Raw genomic sequence first — 12,038 nt, forward strand, 5'->3', positions numbered from 1 at the left:
ATATTGTGTGAGTTCTTTTGTGATTGTGTTACTTCACTCAGGATGATGCCCTCCAGGTCCATCCATTTGGCTAGGAATTTCATAAATTCATTCTTTTTAATAGCTGAGTAGTACTCCATTGTGTAAATGTACCATAATTTCTGTATCCATTCCTCTGTTGAGGGACATCTGGGTTCTTTCCAGCTTCTGGCTATTATAAATAGGGCTGCTATGAACATAGTGGAGCATGTGTCCTTTTTACCGGTTGGGACATCTTCTGGATATATGCCCAGGAGAGGTATTGCTGGATCCTCCGGTAGTACTATGTCCAATTTTCTGAGGAACCGCCAGACTGATTTCCAGAGTGGTTGTACAAGCTTGCAATCCCACCAACAATGGAGGAGTGTTCCTCTTTCTCCACATCCTCGCCAGCATCTGCTGTCACCTGAATTTTTGATCTTAGCCATTCTGACTGGTGTGAGGTGGAATCTCAGGGTTGTTTTGATTTGCATTTCCCTGATGATTAAGGATGTTGAACATTTTTTCAGGTGCTTCTCTGCCATTCGGTATTCCTCAGGTGAGAATTCTTTGTTCAGTTCTGAGCCCCATTTTTTAATGGGGTTATTTGACTTTCTGGAGTCCACCTTCTTGAGTTCTTTATATATATTGGATATTAGTCCCTTATCTGATTTAGGATAGGTGAAGATCCTTTCCCAATCTGTTGGTGGTTTTTTTGTCTTATTGATGGTGTCTTTAGCCTTGCAGAAGCTTTGTAGTTTCATGAGGTCCCACTTGTCAATTCTCGATCTTACAGCACAAGCCATTACTGTTCTATTCAGGAATTTTTCCCCTGTGCCCATATCTTCAAGGCTTTTCCCCACTTTCTCCTCTATAAGTTTCAGTGTCTCTGGTTTTATGTGAAGTTCCTTGATCCACTTAGACTTGACCTTAGTACAAGGAGATAGGAATGGATCTATTCGCATTCTTCTACATGTTAACAACCAGTTGTGCCAGCACCATTTGTTGAAAATGCTGTCTTTCTTCCACTGGATGTTTTTAGCTCCCTTGTCGAAGATCAAGTGACCATAGGTGTGTGGGTTCATTTCTGGGTCTTCAATTCTATTCCATTGGTCTATTTGTCTGTCACTATACCAGTACCATGCAGTTTTTATCACAATTGCTCTGTAGTAGAGCTTTAGGTCCGGCATGGTGATTCCACCAGAGGTTCTTTTATCCTTGAGAAGAGTTTTTGCTATCCTAGGTTTTTTGTTATTCCAGATGAATTTGCAGATTGCACTTTCTAATTCGTTGAAGAATTGATTTGGAATTTTGATGGGGATTGCATTGAATCTGTAGATTGCTTTTGGCAAGATAGCCATTTTTACAATGTTGATCCTGCCAATCCATGAGCATGGGAGATCTTTCCATCTTCTGAGATCTTCTATAATTTCTTTCTTCAGAGACTTGAAGTTTTTATTATACAGATCTTTCACTTCCTTAGTTAGAGTCACGCCAAGATATTTTATATTATTTGTGACTATTGAGAAGGGTGTTGTTTCCCTAATTTCTTTCTCAGCCTGTTTATTCTTTGTGTAGAGAAAGGCCATTGATTTGTTTGAGTTAATTTTATATCCAGCTACTTCACCGAAGCTGTTTATCAGGCTTAGGAGTTCTCTGGTGGAATTTTTAGGGTCACTTATATATACTATCATATCATCTGCAAAAAGTGATATTTTGACTTCCTCTTTTCCAATTTGTATCCCTTTGATCTCCTTTTGTTGTCGAATTGCTCTGGCTAGGACTTCAAGTACAATGTTGAATAGGTATGGAGAAAGTGGACAGCCTTGTCTAGTCCCTGATTTTAGAGGGATTGCTTCAAGCTTCTCACCATTTACTTTGATGTTGGCTACTGGTTTGCTGTAGATTGCTTTTATCATGTTTAGGTATGGGCCTTGAATTCCTGATCTTTCCAAGACTTTTATCATGAATGGGTGTTGGATCTTGTCAAATGCTTTTTCCGCATCTAAGGAGATGACCATGTGGTTTTTATCTTTGAGTTTGTTTATATACTGGATTACGTTGATGGATTTCCGTATATTGAACCATCCCTGCATCCCTGGGATGAAACCTACTTGGTCAGGATGGATGATTGTTTTGATGTGTTCTTGGATTCGGTTAGCAAGAACTTTATTGAGGATTTTTGCATCAATATTCATAAGGGATATTGGTCTGAAGTTTTCTATCTTTGTTGGGTCTTTTTGTGGTTTAGGTATCAGAGTAATTGTGGCTTCATAGAATGAGTTGGGTAGAGTACCTTCTGTTTCTATTTTGTGGAATAGTTTGTGAAGAACTGGGATTAGATCTTCTTTGAAGGTCTGATAGAACTCTGCACTAAACCCATCTGGTCCTGGGCTTTTTTTAGTTGGGAGACTATTAATGACTGCTTCTATTTCTTTGGGGGATATAGGGCTGTTTAGATCATTAACCTGATCTTGATTCAACTTTGGTACCTGGTATCTGTCTAGGAACTTGTCCATTTCATCCAGGTTCTCCAGTTTTGTTGAGTATAGCCTTTGGTAGAAGGATCTGATGGTGTTTTGGATGTCTTCAGGATCTGTTGTTATGTCTCCTTTTTCATTTCTGATTTTGTTAATTAGGATGCTTTCCCTGTGCCCTCTAGTGAGTCTGGCTAAGGGTTTATCTATCTTGTTGATTTTCTCAAAGAACCAGCTCCTTGATTGGTTGATTCTTTGAATAGTTTTTCTTGTTTCCACTTGGTTGATTTCACCCCTGAGTTTGATTATTTCCTGCCGTCTACTCCTCTTGGGTGAATTTGCTTCCTTTTGTTCTAGTGCTTTTAGGTGTGTTGTCAAGCTGCTAATGTGTGCTCTCTCTAGTTTCCTTTTGGAGGCACTCAGAGCTATGAGTTTTCCTCTTAAAAATGCTTTCATTGCGTCCCATAAGTTTGGGTATGTTGTGGCTTCATTTTCATTGAACTCTAAAAAGTCCTTAATTTCTTTCCTTATTCCTTCCTTGACCAAGGTATCATTGAGAAGAGTGTTGTTCAGTTTCCACGTGAAGGTGGGCTTTCTATTATTTATTTTGTTATTGAAGATCAGCCTTAGTCCATGGTGATCTGATAGGATGCATGGGACAATTTCAATATTTTTATATCTGTTGAGGCCTGTTTTGTGACCAATTATGTGGTCAATTTTGGAGAAGGTACCATGAGGTGCTGAGAAGAAGGTATATCCTTTTGTTTTAGGATAGAATGTTCTGTAGATATCTGCCAGATCCATTTGATTCATAATTTCTCTTAGTTTCACTGTGTCCCTGTTTAGTTTCTGTTTCCATGATCTGTCCATTGGTGAAAGTGGTGTGTTGAAGTCTCCCACTATTATTGTATGAGGTGCAATGTGTGCTTTGAGATTTACTAAAGTTTCTTTAATGAATGTGGCTGCCTTTGTATTTGGAGCATAGATATTCAGGATTGATAGTTCCTCTTGGAGGATTTTACCTTTGATGAGTATGAAGTGTCCCTCCCTGTCTTTTTTAATGACTTTGGGTTGGAAGTCAATCTTATCAGATATTAGAATGGCTACTCCAGCTTGTTTCTTCATGCCATTTGCTTGGAGAATTGTTTTCCAGCCTTTCATTCTGAGGTAGTGTCTATCCTTTTCTCTGAGATGAGTTTCCTGTAAGCAGCAAAATGTTGGGTCTTGTTTGTGTAGCCAGTTTGTTAGTCTATGTCTTTTTATCGGGGAGTTGAGTCCATTGATATTAAGAGATATTAAGGAAAAGAAATTGGTGTTTCCTGTTATTTTTGATGTTAAAGTTGGCATTTTGTTCTTGTGGCTGTCTTCTTTTAGGTTTGTTGAGGGATTACCTTCTTGTTGTTTCTAGGGCGTGGTTCCTGTCCTTGTATTGGTTTTTTTCTGTTATTATCCTTTGAAGGGCTGGATTCGTGGAGAGATAATGTGTGAATTTGGTTTTGTCGTGGAATACTTTGGTTTCTCCATCTATGTTAATTGAGAGTTTGGCTGGGTATAGTAGCCTGGGCTGGAATTTGTGTTCTTTTAGTGTCTGTATAACATCTGTCCAGGATCTTCTGGCTTTCATAGTCTCTGGTGAAAAATCTGGTGTAATTCTGATAGGCTTGCCTTTATATGTTACTTGGCCTTTTTCTCTTACTGCTTTTAGTATTCTATCTTTATTTAGAGCATTTGTTGCTCTGATTATTATGTGTCGGGAGGTATTTCTTTTCTGATCCAGTCTATTTGGAGTTCTGTAGGCTTCTTGTATGTTCATGGGCATCTCTTTCTTTAGATTTGGGAAGTTTTCTTCTATAATTTTGTTGAAGATGTTCGCTGGTCCTTTGAGTTGAAAATCTTCATTCTCATCCACTCCTATTATCCGTAGGTTTGGTCTTCTCAATGCGTCCTGGATTTCTTGGATGTTTTGAGTTAGGATCTTTTTGCATTTTACATTTTCCTTGATTGTTGTGCCGATGTTCTCTATGGAATCTTCTGCACCTGAGATTCTCTCTTCCATCTCTTGTATTCTGTTGCTGATGCTTGCATCTATGGTTCCAGATTTCTTTCCTAGGGTTTCTATCTCCAGTGTTGCCTCATTTTGGGTTTTCTTTATTGTGTCTACTTCCCTTTTTAGGTCTAGTATGGTTTTGTTCATTTCCATCATCTGTTTGGATGTGTTTTCCTGTTTTTCTGTAAGGACTTCTACCTGTTTGATTATGTTATCATGTTTTTCTTTAAGGATTTGTAACTCTTTAGCAGTGTTCTCCTGCAATTCTTTAAGGGATTTTTGTGCTTCCTCTTTATTGTCTTCTTCCTTTTTAGCAGTGTTCTCCTGCATTTCTTTAAGTGTGTTATTAACGTCCTTCTTGAAGTCCTCTATCATCATCAGGAGATATGCTTTTAAATCCGTGTCTAGCTTTTCCGGTGTGTTGGGGTGCCCTGGACTGGGTGAAGTGGGGGTGCTGGGTTCTGATGATGGTGAGTGGTCTTGGTTTCTGTTAGTAAGATTATTACGTTTACCTTTCGCCATCTGGTAATCTCTGGGGTTAGTTGTTATCGTTGTCACTATTTAAAGATTGGAGCAGAAGCTGTGTTCCACTCACCAGCAGTCCCAAAATCCTGCGGCGGGGGTCGTGGGTAGCTGGCGGGTGTCAGGCAACCCTGCGCTCCCGCTACCCTGGCGCTGATCCGGCCGGGTGAGGCCTGTGGCCCTACTCAGGCTGGTTTCTGCTTCCCTAACTAATGCAGTCTCAGGTCCCGCGCAATTGGATTGGAGCAGAAGCTGTGCTCCCCTCACCAGAAGTCTTAAGATCCTGTGGCGGGTGTTGTGGGCAGTTGGCGAGTGTCAGCAGACCCTGCGCCCCAGCTGCTCAGGTGCTTTTCTGACCGGAAGAGGCTTGTGGCCCTGTGTGGGCCGGATTTCTCTCTCCCCAACCAGAGCAGTCTCAGGTCCCGCGTGATTGGACTGGAGCAGAAGCTGTGTTCCACTCACCAGCAGTCCCAAAATCCTGCGGCGGGGGTCGTGGGTAGCTGGCGGGTGTCAGGCAACCCTGCGCTCCCGCTACCCTGGCGCTGATCCGGCCGGGTGAGGCCTGTGGCCCTACTCAGGCCGGTTTCTGCTTCCCTAACTAATGCAGTCTCAGGTCCCGCGCAATTGGATTGGAGCAGAAGCTGTGCTCCCCTCACCAGAAGTCTTAAGATCCTGTGGTGGGTGTTGTGGGTAGCTGGTGAGTGTCAGCAGACCCTGCGCCCCAGCTGCTCAGGTGCTTTTCTGACCGGAAGAGGGTTGTGGCCCTGTGTGGGCCGGATTTCTCTCTCCCCAACCAGAGCAGTCTCAGGTCCCGCGTGATTGGACTGGAGCAGAAGCTGTGTTCCACTCACCAGCAGTCCCAAAATCCTGCGGCGGGGGTCGTGGGTAGCTGGCGGGTGACTTCATTCCTTCTTAGAATGGGGAACATAATACCCATGGAAGGAGTTACAGAGACAAAGTTTGGAGCTGAGACAGAAGGAAGGACCATACAGAGACTGCTCCACCCAGGGATCCATCCCATAAACAGCCACCAAACCCAGACACTATTGCATATGCCAGCAAGATTTTTCTGACAGGACCCTGATATAGCTATCTCTTGTGAGGCTATGCCAGTGCCTGGCAAATACAGAAGTAGATGTTCACAGTCATCTATTGGATGGAGCACAGGGCCCCCAATGGAGGAGCTAGAGAAAGTACCCAAGGAGCTAAAGGGGTCTGCCTGCAACCCTATAGGAAGAACAACAATATGAACTAACAAGTAACGCCCCACCCCAGCTGTGTCTCTAGTTGCATATGTAGCAAAGGATGGCCTAGTCGGTCATCAATGGGAGGAGAGGCCCTTGGTCTTGCGACGATCATATGCCCCAGTACAGGGGAATGCCAGGGTCAGGAAGAGGGAGGGTTGGGGAATAGGGCAGGGGGAGGGTATAGAGGGCTTTGGGGATAGCATTTGAAATGTAAATGAAGAAAATATCTAATAAAAATAAATTAAAACAACAACAACAACAAAACCCTGCTCTTTCCTCCAGTCCCGCCTCCTGTTTGTTCTTCACATCGCAGCCTGGGTAATGCTTTCAGCAGACAGAATCAAGTATCCTCTCATATTTAAAACTCCCTCAGTGGCTTCCTGATGTCTGCAGAATAACTTCAGGCCTCTTGCCATGGTCCTAAAAGCCAAGTGTGATAAACTTCACCTTTCTCTAGTCCATCCCTTACATGTGCACATCAGTCACACTAAAGTCATACCCTCTGCTCAAAAAGCCCAGTGTCTACCCAATTTGCTCTGCTTTTAAGGCTTGGTTGGTTAAAAGTGAGATGGCAGATAAAGTCTTTGAAGAAGACTTCCTTGCCTTCACTCTTCAGAGGTCATGTGAAAGATACCCAGTGTTTGCTGGATGACTGAATGGGACTGGTGGATCACTCACCAGCGCCCCCTGTGTGCTTGCAGCTTTAAACCATAGAGCTGTCTGTGTAGTAGGATACCATGCAAGAAGAATAAAGGCAGTGTCTGGGTGAGAGGTTGTGTGCAGAGTCCTTGCTGGGAATCCAAACTGTCGATCAAGATCCGGCCCAGTTCTAAGGACTGATTCCAGAAAACAGGCATGGAGCTCTGGGTCAGCATCCCTGTGGAGGAAGTAGAGTGCCGAGTCAGCAAGCTGTAGTTACTCTCCCTCTCTTGGACTTGATAGCTTGTTAGGGGATGCTTCCCACCTGGCAAGGAAGTACTGGCCTCAGTAGGCACAATCAGCCAAAGACGGAAATCTCTATGGACAGTGACCACACTCCTGCTTTCTGGTTCAGCTAGCAGTTCAGAGTCTGAGACCACTAAAGTCAGATAAGGGGCTGAAATAAGTCCTCTGGTAATAAATGGATTGACCCACAAGTTCAGGGGTCATATTCAAGACTGGAGCAACAGGAATCAGTCACAAGGCCAAAGGGATAGGCTTTGAACTTGGAGATCAGCCATGAAAGCCTTAGGACCAAGTGTAGGGTATCCCAAGCCATCCCAAGGCAGTATCCTTACCCCTGGCTCTATCCAGCAGTCCCTGCAATGGCTGTAAGAGCTCTCTTGGCCAAAAGGGCATCAAATGACAGTTATCTAGCACTAGCCAGTGCCCCTGGAGCATAGCCTGGCATAGAGTGTTGACTACAGTTGATACAGGATCCCAGTCTTCCGAGCCCAGTGCTATCACATGTAGATGCTTCTGAGGCTGGGAACCAATAGAAAGGTGACAGAGTGACTCAAGGTGATCTTGGGGTGATTTGATAGACTCAGTTATGCCACAATAATCCTAAAGTGTCCATGTAATTAACATAAGAAATGCTGGGACAGCACCCCCCACCCCCACTCTATCACAGCCCACAGAAGCCCACACACTCTGGGCCAAGTAACTAGATCCAAACCTTTTCGTGATTGGCAGCCAGTTTCCGGATAACAGTCACAGGATGCAGGGTGGCTGTAGGGTGGCCAGGTGGTGGCAGCAAGATCAGTATGGGCTGAGTAGGCTGAATATGTTCAAAGATCATGGTAGGAGCACCCAGGTTTTCATCTAGTGGCCGACCTAATAGGCTGGTGGTGAGGTCTGCTAAGGCACCTGCCAGGCAATCTGGTCGCAGTACCCGCCACAGAATCAGCTTCTGGAAGAGGCTAAGTGGCTCAGAATTAGGACCAGGTGCAGGACCTAGCACAGTGGATGATAGTGACAGGTAATCCTGCCACACACCAGATTGACCTGCCAGGGATTCACACAGCCCTGCAAATGGGGGCAACAGTTCCAATGCTCCACATTCTTCCCAGGCTCTTGAACTTAGCCAGGCTGGCCTAACCACACCAGGGATCTGCATGTTGTGACCTGAGCTGGGAGAGGCTGACAGTCCAGGCCATAATGCCAATCTCTCTAGCTTTGGTGTCTTCTTTGTCACTTGCAGCATGGCCAAAGCACCGAAGGCACCCACCAAGGGTGTTTGGATCAAGCCTAGGGCAACCACAGTGTTGGTCAGCAGCTGGCGGGCCAGGTGTATTTTCAACCGTAGCAGATGGCTGGGCAAGTCTTCTCCACGATAACTGTCATATGGCTTCATGCTGTCTATAGCCCGCCTGATGACTGCCAACCAATTCTCTGACGTCATACAGAAAGATGGCAGAAGGTTCTGTAGAGGGCTTAGAGCTTCTACCATAGCCATTCCATGATAAGCTACGGGCCGGTAGGGTGCCCACAATGCCACCACCTCCTGCTTCTGGTCTTCTAGCTCTTCCATTTGAGCATTCAGTTGACATATCTTTGCCTGAGTCCTCACCATTTTTCTCAAAAACTTGGATGGTTTCTGACGCTTTTGGTTCTGACGTAGCAATGTCACCAGCAACTGTTCCTAAATGTGGTAATTTGTTGGATGGACCTGCACCTTTGTGATGGTCCCCAAACATCATCTTTAGCTCTATACTTGAACCTTACCAATGTTTATCCCACCCACAGACTGGGCCCCCATGCACCTCATCAGCCTTCATAGCTTCATAGGTATCTGCTGCTCTGATTTTGAGATCTTGCCAGCGGGTTTCAAGCTCAGGGCGCTCTCTGCACAGGATTTCATGCAGCATTTGTTCTTCTAGTATTTCCATGTTCAGACCCAGATCCAGAACATTCAACCCTTTCAGCAATTCAAAACCTAGTACTTGGGTCACATGGAAAATACTAATTTACCCATGTCAGAGTCAAGGATAGAATAGACGGGGAATGTGGCTCTGTCATAGTTCTTCTCTCTGGGCCTAGTTGAATGAAAGGCTCCTTAGGGATGATTCTAGGGGCCTAGTATGTCTACAAAGCTATGCCAGTAACTTACTCTGGTCTCACCTCGGCTCAAAGCATGGATGGGAAAGGTAGTGCTCAGAAAGAGACAGAAGCCAGGCTGCACGGAGGGTGGACTCAGATTCTTCTTTGACAGCAGCCATTGAAGTTCTTGGCACCCTAGGCTCAGCTCCACATTGGTCAAGAGCACAGGCAAGCCTGTGAAGGGGGAAAAAATCAACCTATCCATACACCAGCACCACGCCATCCAGTTCTAGCACAAGATCTGTTTCTCTGGGTTTATAAGAGGGCTCTATCAAGATTCTTCAACACAGTGAGATACATGATCAGAGCTGAGGTCAGAATGGGCATGAAAGGATTGTGGGGTCAGGGAATCAGGAAAGAAAATGGGGGCTGTAGCTCTCACCATTGGCAGCTGCCTCCAGGAGCTGGGGACCCAACTCTGGGTCAGTGCCTGAGAGCACAGTGAGGCAGGAGGGCAGAGACTGAGTCTCAGAAGGGAGACTTGAGTGTGAGCTTGAGTTCTCTGGCTCATTCTCTTTTTCTGTTTCTTGTACTTCCTGCTCGTTCTCTCCCTCAATCTTGTTTTCCTCTGCTTTCTGCTCTTTTCTTTGCTCATTGGCCTCATCTTCCTCTTCATTGTTCTCATCTTCCAGTTCATCTTCTGTGTTATTCCCACTATCTTGGTTTGGCACAGAGTACTTTTCTGGGGTGGAAAGTTGTAAAAGAGTGCTTCTTAGAGTAGGAACTGGGATTTTGAGGAGTCCTGATCACCCAAGGAGAGGGTTCATGTATGGAGTCTAAGGAAGACAGTTTAGGAAAGCTGCTTAAGTGACTCAGTTGATATTAGTAATGACCTCATAGAGTTTTTCTGAAGATTTACTGTGATGATACACACAGTTTGAGCCAGTACATGGAAAACAGTAAATGCTGGTTGACAATATTACTTTGAAGTTAGACTAGCCCCCAAGAAGAACTAGTCATCTCTGAAATTTTATCCATTTCTGCCCTTTCTATAAGTTGATTAGAGGAGTCAGTAACACCCCCCCCCCATCTTTTTTTTTTAAACATAAGCTATTCTGGCTGTAACAACTGAAAATTGTCCTCCTTGATATGGAAACTGAAAGCAATGACTTGTAATTGAAGGACTGTAAATTATCACACTAGACAAGTCATGGCTGGGGTGCTGGAACCATACAAGGTGGTATGAGAACAGCTATTCCCAATGCTCCTCTCCTTCAAGACAAGATAAATGTTTGTTTTCTTACATGGCTTTCATACAAGTGGAGGCTGCCAGGCCTACCGTTTGTTGCATTCATTTTGTTTTGCTAAAAAATTACTGCAAATTTAAGAAGTTAACGCTGCCATTTATTATCCCTAAGTATTAAAGGCTAGTGGTCCAGCACAGCATGGTCATCTGGGACTGGAGGTCCTCCATCAGGTTTAGTGGACTATTTGTTGTTTGTTTAAGATACGATCTCATTTTGTTCCCCAAACTGTCCTCACACTGTTGGGCCCAAGCCACCCTCATGCTGTGGCTTCTTGAGTAGCTGAGTGCATAGGTGTGTACTGCTAAGCCTGGCTCCTACTGGATTTTCACAGTGTTTATTTCCTTCCCACAACTGACATGTCATCCCCATCCATCTCAAGTCAACAATAGTTTGTTGACTGCTCCCTGGCCTTCTAATCTCTCTGTGTTTTCTTTCCTCCTTTCTTCTCTGAAGGGCTCATTGGATTAGCTTGAGCTCACTGAGATAATTCAGATTAATAGCTTCCCTTAAGATGCATTGATTAGTAACCTTTGGTACATCTGAGCCTTTCCACATGGGAGGCCTACCAGAGGGCAAAGGTTAACGGCTGAGGATGTGGCTTGATGGTACAATGCTTTCCTACAATCCCCAACTTGAAAAAAAATCACAGGGACAAAAGTTCTGCCCAACACTTCTGAAAATCTTTTGCTTTCCTGACAGAAGAGACATAAATTGCCAGTAGTAATTTTGACATGCTATCTGGGTGGTGCACATCCTGCAACTATGATGTATGGATTAATTTCTGGGATGACCATAGCAACTTTCCATAAATTTAGTGTCTTAAACTAATATTCTCTCAAGAGTTGTGGAGACCAGAAGTCTAAAATCAGTGTGCCAGCAAAGCCATCTTCCCTCCAAAGGCTCTAAAAGGAGATCTGTCTTTGTCACTTACATCCCCTGGTGACTAGAATTTTAGGTATTCCTTAGTTTGTGGCTCTGTAACTGCCTCTTTCATATAATCCCCCCAACTGTTTATCTATGCCCTCTACTCTGTCTCCTAAAAGATGACTGTCATGGGACTTATAGCTCACTCATAGAAGGAAAAGAATGATCTTATTTCAAGGTCTTGAAGTTCATTATTTCTATAATGGCCCTAGGTCCATAGAAGGCTAGAATTTCCCTCTCATCTATTCAACTGCCAAACTCCTTCTTTTACAAATGGATTCATTCCCTTTTTCTAGGAAATGTTCGTGCCAATACTCTATCTATTCAGATAGGCCCCTGATTCAAACTTAGCCAAATCTTTCCCCTCTATATTGGACCCAGAGGATGTGGCACAGATACAGGCAGATAAAAATATCTTCAAGGAATTTCTCAATATTTCATGAATTTGGGTAATAAATATTACCGCAAACTGTAAGCTTTAGTTGTAAGTAAGATT

The 12,038-nt window shown here is 44.1% G+C and overlaps 1 protein-coding gene across 1 annotated transcript in view; it reads right to left on the reverse strand.

The window, feature by feature from the left end:
- Dnhd1 (dynein heavy chain domain 1) overlaps nt 1–12,038 on the reverse strand; it is a 71,614-nt gene that overhangs the window by 6,928 nt on the left and 52,648 nt on the right. The window contains exons 34-40 of the mRNA XM_021167320.3: nt 9,754–10,053; nt 9,393–9,545; nt 9,035–9,213; nt 7,948–8,913; nt 7,568–7,754; nt 7,255–7,368; nt 6,969–7,167 (exon numbers count right to left, since the gene is read on the reverse strand). Coding sequence (XP_021022979.1) covers nt 6,969–7,167; nt 7,255–7,368; nt 7,568–7,754; nt 7,948–8,913; nt 9,035–9,213; nt 9,393–9,545; nt 9,754–10,053 — 2,098 coding nt within the window. The remainder of the gene's footprint in view (nt 1–6,968; nt 7,168–7,254; nt 7,369–7,567; nt 7,755–7,947; nt 8,914–9,034; nt 9,214–9,392; nt 9,546–9,753; nt 10,054–12,038) is intronic.

Source organism: Mus caroli, unplaced genomic scaffold (genome assembly GCF_978045245.1).
Source record: "Mus caroli unplaced genomic scaffold, Mus_caroli_1 scaffold_8, whole genome shotgun sequence".
Lineage (NCBI taxonomy): Eukaryota > Metazoa > Chordata > Mammalia > Rodentia > Muridae > Mus > Mus caroli.